This window comes from Gallinula chloropus, assembly GCF_964237585.1.
Source record: "Gallinula chloropus genome assembly, chromosome: Z".
Classification (NCBI taxonomy): domain Eukaryota; kingdom Metazoa; phylum Chordata; class Aves; order Gruiformes; family Rallidae; genus Gallinula; species Gallinula chloropus.
This window is the reverse complement of record NC_140089.1, coordinates 25,470,022-25,491,602: the sequence shown is the minus strand read 5'-3', so window position 1 is coordinate 25,491,602 and position 21,581 is coordinate 25,470,022. Positions and strand designations below refer to the sequence as shown.

The window sequence follows — 21,581 nt, the reverse complement described above, 5'->3', positions numbered from 1 at the left end:
AGAATAAACAGAGCTATGAAACACATTTGTTCTGCTGAAAAGCCAAGAAAAACCAATGAGGATGAGATGACAGGATAGTGAAGAAGTGCAGTCAATCCAAAAAGCAAGAAGATACAGAATTCACCAAGACACAAAGCAAACAAGAAAACTTTGAAAGCCTGAGATGGTCAGCTAAAAACATGTGCAAAGTTTCTAGAAGACAGAACAGTACGCTAAACCCACACCCCCAAAATAAACAGAACACAAACTCCCAAACCAACACATGCCCAGTTTCACATTCTAGGCAGGTATGACTGACAGTAAACCCCTACGACTGAAGGCAGCTCAGAAGAGACAGGCCAGAGCAATGTGCCTGGAGGCTTCAGGGAATGATGCAGTCTGGGACTGACTGCAGCTGTTGCAAAGAAGCTGACTTAATCTCAACACCAAGGGGGCCTGAGGGTGGTCTTTTCTTCTGATAAACAGTTAGGAACAGCTGGGTGGACCAGCTGTTGGTGGCAAGGTTTCTCTGTCTTCATTAAAAGAGCGTGAATGTCTCCCCAAGTTAGCCAGCCCAACAAGGAGGAGGTGTACATGTGGTTCAGCACAGCAGAAGTAGTATAAAAACATAAACAACCAATGAATGTAAGAGAGAAATGGGCTTGAGCTGGCGTCAACCCATGGATGCCTTCCTAGTGAGACTGGGGGCAGTCAGTATCATGATGAACCTCTTAGAGAGTCTGGTAAGGGGAATTACATTGGTATTGTGAGTGAACTGTGTACTGCAATACTATGTGTAACACATTTGTATCATGTTTTCAGTATGCTTTGTATCACTCTGCTAATCAGAAATCCCATGTGACATCACCTCAAGTAAATAAATCTGTTGTTTAGCGTGACATTCTCTGCATGTGGAATATCTAGGAGAACCTGGTCAGAGAGAACTGGACTCTGACAACACTTCAGTGACACACGGAGCCAGAACACAGATAAGCAAACTCTCAAGGAAGATGTACAAAGTGTATCTGACTATAAAAATGTTCGCAATTTAAATTCAGGATGCATGCAAAGAAAGACTACTGGGGTGACTAATGGAGGATCTCTTGTTACTATTTTTTGAAAAAATCTAGGCTCATGTAGTCTTAACAAAATACTGAGGAGTCCCAGCTCTAGCTACAGTTGGAAGTCGGTGTCCTTGTTCTGAAGCACGGATGTAGGTGAGTGTTCCAGATCACGGCCCAGCAGTCCTATCTAGTTAGCATGCAGCTGCTATTGGGAGCGAGAGCACTGACAGTATCCCCAACTTTTTCCACAATGCATTTTAGAATTTTTGATTACAGAAGCTGTGTTCTTTTCATTTGTTACAGGGTAAACGAAAGCATTTTGTAGGTGTTAATATCCCTGATCTAATGCTTATGGATGGCACTGTTATCAAGGACTGGACTCAATGACACAATCAGTCTCTTCCTACATCCCTTGTTCCTGTAGATGGCACAGCAAGAAGTTTTTTGGTTGTTGGTTTGTTGTCTTTCCTAAATGGAGGGAGGGCAAAAGGAAAAGAGAATTTTTGTATTCCCCAAATCACGAGGCACTTCCAGCACTCAGATCCCCAACTATATAAAATTATTTTTAAAGCATCCAAGAAACATCCACATTCCGTCAGTATACACATATGAAAGACAAAAAAGACTAAGTCTTTTTTTCTCTCCTCATTTTTAGTATTTCTACCTACCTGTCTGTGCAGGCTTTACATACAACAAAGATATGAATCTTCAGTTACCAGCTGAGCAGGTCTTGTCATTCCAAGAAAGATCATTGTCTTGCACAACAAGGGTTTTTAGAAGAGGATGTTCTGCACACATTCTAGTTCACATACTGATGACCAGACTGCATCAGTTACAACAGCAGTCTATTGTATGATGAAATTATGTCAAAGCATATTAACAAGGCCCTTTAGGGGAAATCCTGATGCCAGTAAAACTGGTAACAAACCACCCCCCCATAGCTTATCTTTTGTTACATTACACCAACAAGACATTTAAAAGTCATACCTACCTAAACTGTTATTGCTGCTAGTTGGCCAGGAAGCTATCCTATCCCTTAACTTTTTCTTTTTACAAGAATCATCCGACTTCACAGAAAGTTCCACTTCCTCCTTCCTGATTTCTCGTACCAGCTCCATGCGGCACTGACTAAAATCCTGGAAGGAAATCTTCCCGCTTTCATCTGCTCCCAGCTGGTGCATGATCTCCGCGACAGACTCCTCCATATTCAGCTGGCGGCACACCATCAGCAAGTCATTCCTAAGGATATTTTTAGCAGGAAAATGAGGACAAGGGAAGGATGGAAGTGGAAGAAAGATTGGAGAAGTGGGAACAGAGAAGAAAAAAAAAAGCAGCACAATTTAGTTTAGAGGAAAAGGAATACTAACCCTGTCTAGTCTGGAAATTAATTAATGCCCAAACATTTAAAGCCAATAAGGCAACTAGTGTTTTTGTCAATCCAACACAGGAACTATGAGGTTGGCAAGAAATTACAACGCAGAAAGACGACGGAAAAGAATGGAACATTTTTCTTTAAGCATCAGCCTCTGTATTCATGCTACTATTAATATTTCTACTAGCAGAGATAGACTCAAGAGAAAGCTGAATTCTGTGTTGATTTTCACAGTATAAAAGGTGTACAGTAAGAATTGAAATAATTGTCTTCTGACTAAATCAATGGCTATTCATATTTCCATTTTTCTCAGGACAGGGAAATTTCTTCTGCCACTGAACAGCAGTACACTGAAAAGGAAAAAAAAATACAATGGACAAAGGCAAGTGCAAAAAAGAAAAATACTATTTTTGGTTTCAAGCCTGTCTCCAAACATACTGACTACAAAACCCTCTTTAGAAGCTTGTCATGGTTGGATTGCTTAATGAAACTCACAAAAGGGAGAGAAGGGCAATAGTATGAACAATACCCTGGCACTGACTGCAAGCGGCCAAAAGACACCTGCGACCAACTCTGCATGGAAGATACAGCATACAGTAAATAAAAAAAAATAAAATTACACTTTTTTTTTTTTTAGGAGAGATGCATGAAAAAAAACCCCTAAACATTACCCAGACAAAACAAGCCCAAACAAGCAACACTATGGTCAATGATATTTTCTATTTTAAGAAAAGATCCTCAAGAAGGATAGGCTTAATTTGGGGTATAAAACTAGTCTCGACCAGGAAAAAAATACTTGGAAATGTTTGTTCCCCACCACTCCTTTTTCAAAACTGAGGTAAGATTATGTGTTTTGAAAGAATTCTCAACAGTAGCAGTTAGTGAAAAAATAAATAAATCAGAAGTTGATAATTAAATAGATATGGATAAACATTAACTCTTCGGAGAACAAAAAGGAAAGAAGGGCCTGGATGTTAATTGGATATGAATGTAAGTGGACAAGTACCTGATACTCTTTCCTGAGGATACTGTCACACAGTGTTTTTTCAACATTTAAACACTAAACCAACCACAGTTGTTAGGTGCACACAACTCTGCAACTGTAAACCCAGACCAAATAATCTTCCTGAGCACACAGAGAAAGTACCTCTGCTCCTTTCTAGATTCTCAGAGTTTTCATAAACAGCAGGAGACAAAGCTGCCAAGTCTCAAGCCTGCCGCATTCTGCTGCTGCTCAGAGAGATCTGACCACCAATAGAAAAGGACAGCCAAAAGACCCTCCATCATCATTTCTCTTTATTCCTTTTTCACTAAGTTCAATCTCACTTTAATGAGGAAGAGGCCTGGGGACTGAAGAAGAAAAAACCCAAAAATCTTGAAACAACTTTTCCAGCAACTGAAGGAAGAAACCTGTCAAATAACGACTAATCACATTCTAAGTAAAGTGTGGATAACCCAATTCAGTCAGATCTGAAGCAACAGTGGTTCTACATTGTCAAAGTCTTCTCAGGGCCCCATTCTTTCTCATTTCAGAAGTTAAGAAAATTGCTACTACGTTCTCATTCACTCTCACACTTCACTATTTCTTTCCTGCCAACCTTTTCTTAAATACTTTCTGAGTTATGATTGCATAATACACACTGATTCATACCACAAACACTATCAGTAAATGATGTCTTCTTCTAAGCATCGCTTATTTTTACGTGGTACAAAGCCTTTTTGCAGGAGGTAAAGGAAATGTGTGATAGCATCAGTATTATGAGCATTATTAGCATATTTAGTGGTGCTATTATTTCATTACTAATATCTGAACATAATTCAGAAGGTTTCTACGTAAACTGGATACTGTGAAATATCCAAAGTTCTTACATGAACCATTGCACTGAAGTAATTTATTATCACAATCCAGGACCATCTATTGTACTGAAAGAAGTTGTATAATGGGTAGAGTTGTACAGTGGGGTAAATCTCTTCCAAGCAGGAATTCCAGAGCTGCTCCAACAGACTTCTTGACAGAGATGTTTACAGTAAAATTGGAGTGCAGTAATAACAAATACATTATGACCATGTCTTTTTGGGGAAAAAAAAATTCAAAAATATACATGTATGACAAGAAACAACTGTATTATAAGGGAATTAAATTGCATTATATAGGCAAAATACAAGTAATCGATATTTGCATTTAAAATTTTGGTCAGAATTTTGCTCTTAGCTTTGAATCTGGTCAATGGAAAAAAAAATAAATTCTTGGCATGTCTCAGTTCCCCATTTTTAAAAATTAAGATGACAATACAAACAAACCTTACAGTGGCATTGCAAAGAAGAACAAAGGACAACAAGGCCGTCAGGTTTTTACAGATACTCGTAAACCATGTCTGCATGTGTTCTCTTACAACAGGTAACACCAGAGACGGAGGCACTCCCCAGAGGAGTGCTAGTCTTGAGACACGTACCCGGAGAGGCACACCTTGCACAGCCATCTCGCTACAGCTAAGCGCCATCATCTTGATACGGTCTGCAAATGGCGTCTCCCAACGGGCATGTGGTTCTCAACAGCCAAAAAGGTGCCAAGCTTTCTCTTGCACGTACAAACCAAGTATCATTTGTACCATCAGCAGCCTGAGTACACTGCCTGAAACAACCTATAGAAGCATGCAAAGAGTTGTAATGAATTACATAACCCCAGTAACTTGAGGGCTACAAGCATTGACGACAACAGATTTCATTTACTTGGAAGGCATCATGCAATCTGAAGTTATGAGAGTTTTCCTAATCTCCATCTATGAACATTACCAAAAGGGTTTTTTTTTAAGAAGAACATTTAAATTTTAAATTCTACTGACATTCTTACGTAGACTGCAGCATGTAAATATCTAAATGTTCAGAAGCACAACTAATTGGAAATTCCAGTTGCTTTAAAATAAAATTGTTTCAAAAGCAGAGATTTAGCAGGGCAGGGTGGACTAGATGATCTCCAGAGGTCTTTTCCAACTCCTGCCCTTCTGTGATTCTGCAAAATGTAATAAAATATGCAGGAACATGAAATTCCACAACCAGTGATTATGACACCAGAGGCTTCTACTCCAGGCATGGCCTTTCTGCTTAATAACATAACCAAAGAATCCTCTTTTTTAAAATGCAAATAACTCTATAAAGTAATCCAGCCACCTATTTTAATTGAACCTTTAAAATCAAGACGAATATGAAACTGTTCCTTACGACAGGAGCTCAGTACAGATGAAAACCTATCTTTGGCAGAGAAATGTACATAACTCCAGTACATCTGCTCTTAAACCTAAGTGTTCTCTGTTCTGTGGGAGTTTACTTGCATCTTTCTACAAACTACAAAATTTGCATCCATTCTTACGGTGCCAGACACAGGAGACGGTTGGGAACAGCAAGTCTCTATGTCAGAGAATCCAACTCAACCCAATTAAATACGTTTTGAATGAATTCTCACCTGTATTCAAAGGTAGGAATTTTTCAGAGTCTGAAGGGTTGATCATTTAAAGCTACTTTGATGCTCAGAAAGTATTCGCTAATATGTCTCATATGGACCTCTGGCACCCTGTTACAGAACCACTTTATTAACAGCCTTATGACAAATCAGCCTTGCTCATCTTAACCTGATGAGCACTGGAAAAAGAAAACATTAACTGGAAGACAGGATAGACACAAGAAAACAACAGGATTATAGAAGGCAAGAATTACAGGACCAGTTAGGTTTATTAATAACATAATTTGCAATATTTTAAAATATTTAGAAGGGTTTTTTTTGTCTTCATAAGGCATAATTTCACTTTGTGCCCTATTTTCTCTTCAGTAAGTCTCCTGGGTTTTGCCCAAGGTAGACAATGGGAAATGAGAATCTCAACAATCACCTTTATTACTTCAACTGTGGTTACATTTTAGCTCTTAGAATAAGAAAACAAAACATAAATCACAACAAAATTGAAACAGTAACAGTTCACATGAAATAAACTAACCTGGAATTTGTGTTGCATCACACTTTCTGTTACTAATCTCAATAGTCTATCTCCGAAACAAGTAAATAACTCTACAGAAAAATACGTATTAACAGACATCAGTACAAAAATACAGACCCTAACCCACTTTGCCTTCCACAAATCAGAAATCTATTTTGGATTCAGCAATCTGGCTACATAATATTAAAGCCTTTCTCCAAAATACATAACCTGGAATATTTTTAGATTAAGGAGCCCAACACTATGGGGAAAAAAACCCCAAACCACTTAAATAGAATCTTGTAACTCAACCTTGAACTAATTTCACTTTAATTTGAAAAATATACTAAAAAAAAAAAAAACCCAAACCCATAGTGTAAAAGTTTTTAAAGACCTGTTACTTATCAGGTTAATGATACCTAAATTTTGAAAACATCAAGGAAGACGGATAAGAATGAAAACTATGGAAGCTGGGTGGCTGTAAAGCTGAACTGCCATCACTAGAAATCCTTCTTTGAACAGGAAATCATCAGGTTATTCTGTTACAATCTGTTTTAATTTTTTAGCCATCCACCTACGACATCACTCCTTCAAATATTGTTGTTACACATGCCATCTTAATTCTCACTAACAATTTAAAAACATGTAATTTCTCTAAGAATTAAAAAATGAGCTTAATTTATAAATCGATATAAATTTGAAACACTTAGATTTTGTCCCCTAAGAGAAATTAAATACAAAAGTAGTCATACATACTGCATTCTATAATAATATTGGGATATTAAACATATAAATACACACGCATACTCTAAAATTTACAACAAAAAAAGTGTCCTGGGTATTGTTATTTTTAATTTGGGTTTTTTTTTGCAAATGGAATATCAAACTTAAAATGAGTAAAACTTCTGCTAGACATCAAAACAGGATTAGTAAGTGTTTTTCTTTTCTGAACAGCCACATTCCCAGCTGTATTTACTTTTACCTTGTTCTGATCACCGCTTTGGTAAGCATGAGGAACTACCTAGGTAAGCACACATGCACACTGCATTATACCTGCAAGGGGTTGGCTCCGAGACTGAACCGGTGCAGTAATTTTCCTTGTATTTTTGCCAGCTTATCTTCCACCAAATTTATAAAGGAAGTCTAGTAAGGGTGGTTCTACAGCAACTATTAAACACCCAGAGCAACTGTGTGTTTTTGTTTCCATTTTCAGCTAAAAGATATGGTCATTTTGCCTGGAAATATTTGGTCTTTGCTTCTGCAATTTGCAGTCTAGGTGTACCAATATATTTGAAGAAGGAAAGTCAAAATTAAACACGCACCCAAGATTGCTAGAGGCAAGTAGAGTAAGTAAACAATGTAAGAAAACCTGTTCCATGCAGTTGTGTTGTGAGTCACTTCTAGACTGATATTGTAGATAAATAGTCATCTATTTGAAATTTTAAAAGGAGTAACCTGTAAATGACTACCCAGGCACTCCACAGCATCCCCTGGAAATGAAGCAATAAGAAGCTGCTGGTATAAAATCTATTACTGGAATCACTGGAGTTAGATAACTCTTACTCTTGGTAGAAGCATGTTTAATTTAGTTCTCTGGTGTACTTCATACAGCTCAAGTCCGTCCCTCCAGCTGAGCATTCTCCAGACTTGTCTGTCTGGACCTAACTGCAGGTTTCAGCTGGTGTCACTCACTCTGCCTCCGCACAGCCTGAAGGCCAGCAAGGCCAAGAGTTCCACACACCTTAAGCACACCCGCCCCAGGGCTTTTCACCATGTGGGATCTGATCCAGCACAGGCAACAAAGCCCATAAACTCCCAAGGCATGTGCTGCATACAGAAACCTACAGCTACTCTTAGTTGAGGTGGTGCAATAAAAAGCAGGAGGTGGCCAAAAAAAACCCCATACTTTTTGCCTATTTCTTCACCAGTCTTTGACTTAGACCCACGTGAAATAGAATCCCCCAAGAAGTTCCTCACTTCTTTCTGCCAACCAAATATTCCTGCAAATCACCGACCTTTTCTGCACCGGGTTTCCCTCCAGACAAGAAGCAGCTTCCTACTCTGAAGTTTTTTCTAGTCCTCCTTCCTGCCCATCATTCTGGCTTCCCAAAGCAGTCTGTTGCCAGTTTCCTTTGCTCTGTTTTCTACTTCTCCATGCAGACAAGCAGTGTGTGGGATACAGCAGGCCAGCTTGCTGCTGCCAAAAGTGAGGATGCCACTTCTCCCACCCGTTTCCCCACACTTCCCTCCACGAGGGCTGTCTCAGCAGGCAGTTAGTTAAACCAGCCCAAAATTGATCATAATAAAGGACACCTGCACACAGCAGGTGAAGGAGATGATCATCCACATTAGTTCTTAGTCAGCACACTTTTCTGAAGAACTGATTTCCAAACTAGCAATGTCCACAAGAAAGAAATTTCCATTCCTTTAGTCAATTTACACTCAGAAATATGACATTTCATTACCTTTATCATAATCTCAACAGCTAGTAGTTTCCACAGTCCATTTTACATACAAATACTTTATATGGCATTTTTCAAACCTCCAATTCCCTCAATTACTGCTAATTTTGAAGGTTTAACAACATAGAATCTATTACTATCTCAGGCTCAGATAACCTGATAGACGCCTTCAGCATTTCCATGTTATCTTTTAAATGAAAAGGTGATACAAGACTGAAGTTACACCTTCTGAAGTAATAAATCAGAACTTCAGAACTGACAGAATTTTTCACCTACTACTACTTGCACACGCCCACACACACAAAAAGGGCAAAGACAGAACTACAAACTTAGTACAACAATACATCTGCCTGGCAGCTGCTGCTAAGGAAGAAGACCCTCGGGTTATAATTAATGTCTGTTGCAAAAAGCTCAGTGACTCTTGTCACTCCTATTCGTACAGAGAAAGACTGACAAATTGATGTGTAAACAAGTCACTTCTTACATGAGCACGTGAACAGTCCACACCTTGTTGAACAAAATGCATTTTGTTTCAAGACTATTATTTCAGTTTTACTCCTTAGCACTGGAGTACCTATTAGTATTTATCTACACTTACAAACAACATTTTAAACGGATGTAAGAGATACAAAGCAACACCCATACTGTTCATTTTTTAAATGTAAAGTTCCATTTCCTTTTTGTTGTCCCAGTACTCTGTTTTCTGTGTGTCAAATATATTGCCAGCACAAGGCAGAAGTTGTAAAGGAGATACCTGCAACTAAGCTGATGTTTTTCACGTGACGAGCAATGCGAGGCTGGATGGGACACAAAACAGGCACATCAGCTGGACATACTTCTAAAATGCTGAGCAGCAATATTGTTGATTTTGGAGTTTGAAAACTCACACAGAGGGTTCAGCTTTAACATCTCATTGTGATCAGGGAGTTCAGGCAGATTTTTTTCATGGTACATGAAAACTTGGGAAGATCCAAGAGCACTGGTTCACATTTGCTAGTTACAGGATTTTTTTTCCTCTATTATTCCTCCAAATATTAATGAAAGCAAAATGTAAACATAAATTTGAAATCAAATGCTGAAGAGAAAAAATAAGTCACTAAATCAGGACACAGTCCCACAAGGAAGTCTTTATTCCACAGCCACTGGATTCTGCATCTTTGGAGTCTATGGCACTATATAGCTTTTGCACCTTTGCTTGATTACCCTACAAACACAAAAGACAAGCTACAAAATTCAGCAAACAGCCTCTTAAACATCAGAAGACAGGCAATGAAGTTCTGACAATGGAGAAAACACATCCGATTTTAAAAAAAGACAAGAAAAGTGCTGCGGAAGTAAGCAAGGTGGCCATGTTCACACAGAGAAATCAGCCCATATGAGGAAAGAAAGAGAACAGAGATCTGTAGTGCTGACTGCATTGCGCCACCATTTTTAAAGTACAGAAATTACCAACCTCTGCACTAGGAGCACAATACTGCTTCCAACTGTCATGAAGAAACACTACCCCTAAATACTCAAACATGATCTATTCTCCCAGCATGGCACAGTTGAAATAACCAGGGCAGACAGCTGCTGTTATGGGATCAAGGGAAGCTAAGAAAGAGAGAATCTTCAGGAGAAAAGTGACATAACAGCTTGGAGGGAAAGAAATGGGTATGAGCTGAATAAAAAGGTAAAGGAAAAGCAAAGTTTATAGTGGTTTTAAATCTAAGAAGTACAGAACTCCATTCTCAATTGTACAGGTTGACTGAAGGAGCCTTACCTCTTTCCAACTGACCCACCAACAGCATGCAAACAGGATGGCAGCATGCAAACCTGGACACCAGTTTAAATAAAGCACACACTGAAAAGAGTAGAAAAGCTGAAAGCAGAAGTCCTGTTTTATAACAGGATGTCACTGTAAATCCAAGTTTAACTTGAGACCTATTAAAAAAATCTCAGAGGATTTTCTTCAATAACACTTCCTCTCTTTACCACCAAATGTAGTAAAATCCCTACTTTATCTCACATGATTTTTCAAGCTCTATCTTCAATTTGTCAACACAAATTTTGACTCCAATCTTACCCTGCAGCATATCTCCACCGTTCTTAGATTGCTGTCATCTCAAATTCAAGAAAGCTTACTCTTTACCATGTCATCCAAATCATTAACCCTGAACAGTACTCATTTGGCCCAGGCCATCCTTTCAATTCCAATTTTACATTTTTATTTGTAAAACAAACTACTGATATCTAATGATCACTAAGTACAGATTGGAAAAAAAATCCCAAACCAAACTCTCCTCCTCACTCTGTTTCTCTGGTTTGCCTACAAGCATCATAAAACAACATCAAAGGCCTTAAATGAAGATGAGACAGAAGGCATCTATTGTTTTGTTTCCACCGACTGCTCTTACTGGACTCAAGAAAGATCAAATGGCTTTGACACAACTCTTTTCCTTAACAAATCTGTATTAAGCCAGTTAAAGGCTGTCTGCAGACTGATCCCCATCTCACCACAATTTTAAAGAAAGGAAGCATACTTTATTTCCCCTCATTTTCTATTACTTCTATCTTTTGGATGACCTTAGGAAAAAACCTGCAGAATAGTTCTAAGGCTATCTTGAAGAATTTTACATCAAGGTTGTCGAGTACAACTACTTGAAACAAATCCATGTGCTCTCTAACTTTATTCTTCCCCCTTCTTCCCAAGCTTTTTGCTGCCCATCCTATCTGCAAGAATCTCATTATATTTGATATTTCCTGTGTCAGAAACAAAGATACTTCTGAGCATCAGCCATCAACAGCTCACTGGCTCCCTCTCTTGGGTACCCTTTCCCTGTTTTTCCTGTTACATTCCCACACTCTGGTGTAATAAAAAATTATCCTTGAACTTCCCCTGTAGCTTCATTTTCTGCCTTACATATTCCCAAGCAGCTCATATTCTGCCAGTGTACAACTAACTTGCAGCCTGACCCAGCTCCACTATGCTCAGCCACATGAGGAAAAAGGTTAGCAGTCAACCAGCCTTAGAACCCTGAATGCTCTACTCGTAATTCAGCTAAGTTTTTACTTCACAGCTCGGTCCTGGCTTGGCTACCTCACACAGTGCTATTCCAGGTATGCAGCCTGTATTGCTGCCCCTTCTTCTGGGAAAGCAGAGGGAAGGTTCTTTGGCAGCCACTATCTTCCACCATGGTGGGTGGGTGTCCCTCTTCTACCAGACGTGGATGAGACCACCAGCCTGGGTGGAAATGTGTGTTTTATAGATGGCACAACAAATGCATGTTCTACTAATTAAAGATGAGTTATGTACTCTGAGCATCTACATCAAATGGTTAACACAAGCTGCATCTCAGGACCTGTGAGAACAGCGTGTCCACTTTTGGCTAAGGCTGTCATCTCTGGAGACAGAACTGTTATAGGCAAACAAAGGTCCGTTTATCAATTAGAGAAGCAGAGCTTGTCAGCAGAACCTCTCTGACATTCTCTGCTTTCCTTTGCGCTGCTTATTGCTTTAAAATTTTGCTAAAACACAGAATCAATTCAACCTGCAGGATCTATCACGTGGTGGGAACCACCAGCAGCAGTTTTCATTCAGAGGTAGTCTTGTCTTTGTTACCTAACTTAGGCTTGAAAATTACACAAAGGATTTCATTGAACAGCTGCTCATGCCACATGAATACTGGTTTGTTCTATTAAATATCAGAAAGTACTGCTGCAGAAAAACTCAGAAGAGACAGTAAGTGTGCTGATTACAATTATTATAGCCATGTTAATTAACATGCTGCTAGAACAGTCATTGGTGGTTTCTATGCTATAAACATAGGTGTACAGATTTGCTACAAAGGCGAGGAACAAAAGCATCTTGTGCAGTCCCCTGCACCCCATCACCCTTGGGAGAAGAGTGATAGAATATGTTAGTGAATTTAAAATCTTTTGGAATTGTCACCAAAAAAAACAACAAAACAAGGCAAAAAACCCCCCACAAAACACCAAAACCTAAAACCAGTTTAACAACTATTTTTTTTCTCCAGGACCACAAAAGGCAAACTACTGACTTGAGACAGGATCAATTTTATTACAGCAATAATCCCAGTAACATGATGTTAGCAACACTCTCGATAAAAATTAATAAAATTCAATTAAAATAATAAAAATAAGAAACAGTTTCAGCATTCACAAGTTAACTAGATGGTAACTTTCAAAGGGATCAAAAACTTTGACAACTGTTTAGTCAGTTTTTCCACATTACAATCTACCTGGACATCAAGCTCCCAAGTGAAAGAGCCTGGAAAAAGTAACACTACGTAACAACGAGCCTGAGACGTATCTTAAGTCACTTTTCCCAGACTACTAATGGCAATGAGGAAAGAAAAACGTGTTAACCTGTATAAAAGACACCAATAAACTTGCCCAACTTTAAAACATTAATAGCTCCAGACAGAATGTTGTATTACACCCCTTCATGTGTCTGATATTTACTTACGAACTGGGCAGCTAACTTAAAAATGCAAGGTTCAGAAAAGTCAGAAAATTCAACTTGAGTATATTTCTTGGTGTATTAGTTGTAACAAATACAGACTGTGGTATGTATGTATGAATGTTGATTCTTAGTGTGTTTTCTGGACACAACATTTAACAAAAAGATACCTTCCTTCATGGACATTAACCTCCCTGTCTTTTCATCTACACACTTCTCTGTCCCCATCACTAATTTTGGTTATGATGCTCTGTAAGGACCTGTGGAGGACGAAGTTAGACTAAAACACCACTAAATTCTGTACAACTGTGGAACCCTCGAGAAGGCAAATCCCAAGAGAAGCAGCACAGTGCTTCCACTCACCATGTGATTAGGCATACAGCAAGTTATTGTGCTGCATCCGTATAAAGGTACTCCTTCAGTTACATGGATCACAGACCCTGTAACAGCTTCCTAAGCCTAGGAACAGAACCTGGAAGCTAAAACTGTTTTCAAGACATGCTCAAAAACTAATGCAAGGGCAAAGTCAGTTTTAACCTTTTTCAAACCTTTTTTTTTTTTTTTGCTGGAATTCCTAAGGCCAAGCTGCATGAAGCTTTCAAGTGGCTAAGGAAAGCACAGAGCAAACAGTCAAGATCTCAAGTGAGAATAAAATCTCAATGGCATTTTGAAGATTGCTTCTAAATGAGCTTCCCTTGCTAGACAGCTGGATTGAGGCCTGATTTAGGACTGTACAGTACTGGGACCAAACTGCTTTTGAAATTTGAAACCCCATTATCCAGAAAACTAGCAGAGTAATATTTTTCTCACTAGTCTTCAAAGGCAGTTTTTTATTTCCACCTGTTCTGTCACGGAGTTATCTTTTTTAACTCATTTGCTTGCAGGACATATGACTTCACCATTCTGCGGACATCTGAACACTTGCAGCAGCTTCGACTTAACACGTTTTGTTCCTGTTGCTGCTTCCAACCAGCACAGAATAGCCTGCAGGGACTAGAAAACATCTACATGCAGAATTATTAGCTCATGCCCAAATTAAGTTTTCAGAGGTCTTGACTGGACATATTTGCATGGGTTCATAAATGATCATCTTGTGTGTTAACCCATATTTTCGCACCACAGGGCTGCAGAACCACACGTACAGTATGTAAAACTTTGTGCCCTCAACAGCACAAAACTCTGTGTAAGCTTGTACTTTTACATATTTTAGTATCACTTTAGAGGCAGTTACCAAATCCAGTCTCCAGGAGGTTATTAGCATACGTATGAAGTAAATCATAGGAAAACTCCTTGTTGAGATATTTTTGGAAAGTCTATAGATTGGGCTTATTTCAGAAGTGGCATCATCTTAACACTACACCTTGTTTCACCCATACAAATGCCTCCACTCACCTTGGCCCAGTTGTCCTGTGAAAGGAAAACAACTTAATCACAGCAAAGAAAATACAGCGACAGGAAGATCCTGTTCATGTTTTTTCCTACATATTTTCTTTTTGCTGCCACTGTGAAAAGTGCTTTGGTAAGTACAGACTTTGAGAAGGGCCTTTTTCTCCCATCAACAGAGTTGTTTGCACTCTGCTTGGTAACTCCCACCAGCGCAAGGAAATTATTAATTGCTAACCACATAAATACACAGCAGAAAGGAGGAGTCCAGTGACTGTGCCTTAGGTATATTATTTACACAGTTGAAGACCTTGACTTACAGCAGTCAGGTCCCTTAGTAACAATGAGTGCTGCACCTCAATGTTAAGACTCTGAGGAGTAGTTGAAGAGATAAGCTAACAACCACACAAGGACAAACCTCCATCTTCCGTAATCCTAAAAGTCTAACAGACTAGTAATGAATTTGGAACTCTGTATTTATGCAATTAGCTCTCACTAAATGTCTGTGTTAGATAAATGAAACAAGTGCAGAGTATTTATTTTATTTATAGGACCTTTCACAAGTTCACAAAAATTTACCCTGCACCGGAAGTTTCTTCCGGTTTTATTCCCCCTCCTCCTAACAACATGCAGTGCAGTTTTCAGCTCATCATTTACTCATTTTCTGTGACATTCGGTTTATTACCTGTAAATTATACATGAATTTCAAAACACATGCTTGGACAAGATCTCTGACAATGCTTTGTTTGAACCCAACTGATGGTTTCATACGGAACTATACATGAGCCTAAAGTAGACTGAATCCCCTTCAAACAACTGCAAGGAGAAAAGTCAGGTCACAGTCTTAAGAAACACCTGTATTCACCCCAGAGAGTGCAATAATTACCTGTTTATAAAGGGGACTGTTTAAAAAAAAAAAAGGCAAAGATTTTTTTAGCGAAAAAGTAACTGTTTACTACTACTATTTAAACTCAAAAACCAGACACTTTTGCCATTTCAGAGTTCTGTTTCATACATGTTCCATCCATCAAGTCAGATACCACAGGACAACTAAAACTCTAGCTCACATTCAGGCAACGAACAGTAAAATATCCCATGTCTTCCATAAGGACCAAATGTTTTAAATAACTAAAGGAGTATGTTTATTACAAAATTATCCAGTTATAAATCCACTCTACTCATTTATTTAAGAAGATTCCAAGGCAGTCAGTTTGGGCATTTACATTTCTCACAGTACTTTTCTTACAGAAAATTGCAAGAGGGAAAAAAAATAAATCAAGAATCCTCTAAAACCATCTAGTTAAACAAAGTTAGTAAATAGATTTATATGAACACTAGCTTGCAACCTGGAACATAGCAATAAATACTTCCACCGTTTCTTTCATGGCTACAAAAACCCAGCTTATTAAATTATACACCCAAAATTTTAACTGGATGTCAGCCTGAATTACTAACCAGCTATGACACCGCATATGTATTTTGAGTCTTAACACACCTTCAAATAACAACAGCACAACAGTCAAGGCAGTAACATGGCCGGTGACAGACAAGCCACACCGATTTTGTTCCTTTCATCTGACTGTCCTTTTGTGCTTCAGCAGGAATCTCTTTAGATGTTAATCAGAGACGTTCAAGTACATTAGCAAAAGCAACCACCTAAAAACCAGTTTAAACGTAATGGCAATGGCGGAGAAGCATAGAAGCATAAAACACAATGAATAGAATAGATACTTACTTGCCTTCTTGAAAAACACATTTTGGGCGGGTTGGGGTATTTTGGGTTTTGTTTTGTTTTGCTTTTCCAACTGTATGTGACCAACTAGATGCAGAAACTTTGAGGGGGCTGACAAAATACACTCGGCAAGAAGCTGGGAACACCCCACTACGGCAGCTCCCTGAAAAGGGAATTATCTGCCAGGTTCCACTAAAAGCGCTCAGGTAACACAAATCCAACAAGCTCCTTTCAACTGCTTCTGTGAAGGGCTAGCAAGGAGGCACTCTTGCAGCACGTCCTTCCACGGTGCGGTAAAAGCTTGATACAAAATCAGTACGTTTACCGGTTTTAGACAGATTATTGTACTTTTCTCAGAGATTTTCTGTTAGTCATTGACCCCGGTGCAAAAATAAAAAATAAAATTAAAATCTCTGTACACAGAAGACCAAACTCCACAAACAGAGCACACCATTATTTTTAATAGGATCATAAGTCTCCGAGTTAAACACTAGCTTTACCTTTCTACTTCATAACCCTAGAAATTATCCATGCTTAAAAGGCAAAATCAGCACGTTCGTAAGTTAATAATGAAATGAATTTTTTCTTCACCCATTACCTCCAGAGCTCATACTTCTGCTTATAAATGTGAAGCTATTGCCTGCGGATTCAAAATTACCTTATTTAGACCCTGCACTGTTAGAACAGAGTCATCTGGAGATACATTTAGTGACTTCTGCAGTAAACATGAAATTCGTTATGTGCTAAATGTAGCTTCAATACAATACATACAAAACAAACCTAGAATGCAATTAAGTTTCTGAAGAAGCCATTAATCTAGCCCACCACCTGTAAAAACCCTGCATACCCTCACTTTTCTCACTGACATCAACCAATACCACGTTAACCTTATAAAAAAACCACCATGGTTGTCCCCTCCAAAGCACCAACCATCCCAAGCTAAATATATTTTTAACTATAAAGTCAGATTCTAAAGCTTTTCAAAGCAAAGTGAATAAAAAGCAAAAGAAATGTATGTAATTAGTGTTTTTTCAGTTAACAGCCTTTTGTTAATAACAACACAATCCAGCTACAGCTGCAAAAACAAAGTTCTGCTGTAAACAGTGTTTAAGGCTGCCTTTTGCTCCCCGCAAGGCTGATCCAGCTGATCTCAAGCATTCCGAATCCAGCCTTAATCATGGACTGCTTTGCAGTTCGGTTGGGGTTTTTTTTTTTGGTAAGGTTACCTCTCATTAAAGTATCAGAAGAATGCCAAGCACCTGCAAGATGTTAAAATAATTCAGTAATGAATCTTAATCCCAAAAGAAGCCAAAGCCCTTTCAGTACAAACCAACCAGTTACATCTGCCGTCCTTTCTCGGTACTTCTGTCTAGCTAATTGTTGCAAAAGTTCAATAACCTCGGGTCAAATCCAATGCTCGGCTTTAGCATTTCATTCAACTTCTTCCAGGTCATAACCATCAAAGGTACAAAATTGTGCTTTATCATTTTGATATCATCTTATTTAGAGCCTGAGAATTAATTAGTATCCCAGGTGAGAATCTAAAAATTAATCAGCATCTCAGGACGTGCTCCTCCTCTCCATCTGTGCCTTTACTTCCCTGCTATTATTTGAAGGGGCTTACAGTTTGATGCATTGAAAGCATTTCCACAGCTGAGGCACCATGTTACTTCATTAGGAATGCAAATAGCTCTTATCCCCATGCAATATGAACTAAATAAACATGCATACAAAATGCCTGCCTTTGCTGCAGGAATGAAGATTTTTCTGTAACAGTTCTGGAGTTATAAACAAGATCTTACAAACTGCTGCGTATGTTCCACAAATGAATGAGTGACCAAGTTCCAGCCCTGCAGGCAGAAGGGACATGCATTTTGAAAGATAGGCCAATTTACACTGAGTAACAGCTACAAACCTGGAAGTTTCAACCTCACTACACTGAAAATAAGTAAGTTCTGAAAAAGAGGCTCAAACTAATAGAAGCCTAATAGATCAGTTGTCATCCATAAGGAAGCAGATGATTTTACAGCACTGGCTTCTCTGTTTTCAGCTCTTTATCCAGATGCCCAGGCATTTATTACAATGTTTAACCTGCTGTAAAAGATGCAGTAAATTTCAGAAGTCAGCCTACTATCTCCACTGGGACTACAAAGAAGCCAACAAAGAAATTGTCCTCAAGGATGAGCAAAAGAAATTCCAAGGAAGCAGGGCAAGGGGGAAGAGGAAAGCAAGCAACTGGCCAGTATTAAAAAAAAAAAAAAAAAGAAAAACCAGAAGCAAGACAAACAGTATGCACAGAATGGCAAGATTAAATTTAGTGTGAAAGCACAAGTAACTTTTCAGTCTTTAATCCACTACACTTAAAAAAATTGCAATGACCTAAATACTAAGCCAGTAAACAACAACAAAAGCCCAGTTGCTATACTTTTACCAGAGACACTGTCCGTGAATCAGAAAGAGCTGTCTGTAAGACTATGGTGGTACATATTACAAATACATCCAAAAATACTGGGCAAGTCTGCTCGTGAATAAGCCACTGCCATGGAAGAGATCATGAGGGAAAATGAGACACTACAGAAAACAAGGAATACATTCTGTTTACAAGATCGATTACCCATGCTAGCTAATGAAGTCAAGAAAAGTAAATGCCTCTCATGTCAAAGATAATCTGTCAAATATTCATTTGCTACTTTCTCACCAATATGAAAATTTAAGGAGAGATAGTTATTTCTAACACTGTTCAAGGCCATGCCAGTTCTGACTTGAAGACACAAATCCTTTCTGAAGGTATTAGCAACCTTCAACAATGGACCCACTGGACTTTCAATCACTATCCTCTGGGCTTTATTTCCATTTGCTGCTGGAATCTGATGTCCCTCCTCAGGCATATGCAGGAGTTTCAAAGCTTTAAACAGAGCAGTTCAAGCAACATTAAAAACCCAACCATTCTGAAATACACAGAATACAAATTTGGAATAATACTTAGGCCATGTAGAAAAGTCAGTTGGGAATTAACAGCTTGTGACATGGTAGCACCTCTCAACTGTCCATAGGAAGCAATAAGGTCTTAAATTATAAATACACGTAAGTCTATTGAGTTTAGACTGCAGAAAGCCATCCAGTACAGATCAGCAAGTGTGTTCTGAGAAGGCAGTATATGCTTTAAGTGAAAATCCTCAAGTTTTCAGACATCAGAATAATTTCCACAAAGACAAATGTAAACAAATGGAAAGAGAAGTGATCTTAACACACTGGCTGGAAAGCATGTATTTTCAAAGTTTACATGTAAGAACCACAACTGTCAAAATAACCATTAGACAGGGAAAAAGGAGTGTTTGGGGAGCTGTTTAGATAAGAAATATCATGACCCTTAAATTTTATTTTTAAAGCGACTGCCAGCTGTTACAGATTTTCAGCAACAGATTTTCCAGCTCCGAAGGGATGACAGTGGGGACTGTAGTTTATTTAGCCTTCTTGCAGGGTCACATTCTTAGGTTTCAGCCTTAGAAATTCCCTTACTCTGACTCGGCTCCCTAGCAGCACTTACTACTGCAATTAGCACAGGTCTGATCTGAAAACGCAGGATCCCACCATTTCTGGCAAATCTCGCCTTTTTTAAGTTACAGCCTGAGAGCAGAAATGCGCTTCCAGCGAAACCCAGTCCTGACTACGACACACTGCCCGCTCTTCCAGCCACACGAGCGTTTAATTACAGCTTATTTCCAACTATCTGCTGCAAACGCCCAGGACCACCACTCCCCCCTCAAAACCTACCAGCCTGAGCCGCAATCCCACAACTAACGAGACTAGCAGGGAAGCTTACATGAGATTGTATAGCAGGGGTATTAAAAACACCCAAAAATCCGAAGCAAAAAAAATAAAAGCCGGTGATCTGAAGAATCAGTACTGATTTTCTCCTCGATTACCTGTGACTAACTTGCCTTGTTTAACTGCAAAAACCACCTGCCCGGCGCATTAGGGGATAGAACCCACCCTGGCCAGAAGACGTGACCTTCCGGACCCGGTGGACCTAAGTCCTCCCCGCGGTACGTGTCCGCCCTGCCCTCCGCCCACTACAAGCTGCCGGTGCGGAGGCACAGCCAAAGCCCTGCTCTGAAGCCCTCGCCCCGGGGGCCGACCGCCGCCCGAGGCGGGCAGGAGTGCCCCGGGCTGGCGGGCGGCCGGCCGGCCGTCGCACTCGCTGAGGTAGCGGCCCCGGAGGCTGGGGCTGGCCGCGCCGTGCCAAGGGGGCAGCGCGCAGGGAGACCGTCCGAAGGTCCGCCCCGAGCGGCGCCAGCGGCAGAAGCCTCAGGGCGGCTGCCCCGGCGGTGGCGCCGAGAGTCCGGCCTGGCGGCGGCGGGGGCTGCGCTCCGCAAACTCCGCAAACTCCCCGAGAAGTTGCGACGCCGCCTCACGGCGGCCGGAGAGGGGGCTTAAGGACGGGACGGCTCCGTTCCAGCGGCGCAAAGAACCTCCTCCCGCTGTCGCTACCTGCTGATGAAGCCATCCCCATCGCCGTCGCAGGTCTGGAAGAGGCGCCTCATCCTCTCCTCCTCGCCCGTGCTGGAGGTATCGCTGCTGCTACTCCCGGCGCTGCTCACCTCCGCTACGGCGGCTGCCGCCATCATGCGCCCGGCTCCGGAGGAGGAGGAGGCGAGGCCGCCTCAGGCGCCCGGGGTTCCCAGTCCCGCCGCGCCTGCAAAGTGCGAGCGGCAGCACAATGCGGGGGCGGGGAGCCCCGCTGCGCGGCCCCGGCCCTGCATTCACCTTCCGCCGTGCGCGGCCCCGCTGAGCCCAGGCGCGGCCCCGCGGGGGCGGGCGTGAAGGGGGCAGGGGCGCTCTGGCCCCATGGTCAGAGACCAGAGCTGCTCGGCTGGGGCGAGGGAGACCCGCCTTCCGCCTCGGCCGGGACCCTCTCGGCGCTGCGCTGCCTCCTCCGCTGGGCGCCTGGGGTCAGTGCTGACTCTCCGGGCTTCTCAGCACGCCACCGACCTGCCTGCACCTTGGCCCGTCTTGGCCCCAGCCACCAAGTGCTGGGCGAGCCTCTGGCAGGCGTCTTGTCTGACGGCCGCTTGTTTTCCGTTCACCGGGCAGGCCCAACTCCCTGCCTCGGGAGCGCGGCGGCCCCTCCAGACCGTGGCTGGCCGGTGGAAGCCAAGCCT

The 21,581-nt window shown here is 40.8% G+C and overlaps 1 protein-coding gene across 1 annotated transcript in view; it reads right to left on the bottom strand.

Moving 5' to 3' along the window:
- The window catches only part of MCC (MCC regulator of WNT signaling pathway), a gene marked incomplete at its 5' end in the record, with an annotated part of 210,824 nt that extends 189,777 nt beyond the window's left edge, over positions 1 to 21,047 (bottom strand). The window contains 2 exons of the mRNA XM_084278185.1: positions 2,035 to 2,282; positions 20,911 to 21,047. Coding sequence (XP_084134311.1) covers positions 2,035 to 2,282; positions 20,911 to 21,047 — 385 coding nt within the window. The remainder of the gene's footprint in view (positions 1 to 2,034; positions 2,283 to 20,910) is intronic.
- Between the last annotated feature and the right edge of the window lie 534 nt (positions 21,048 to 21,581).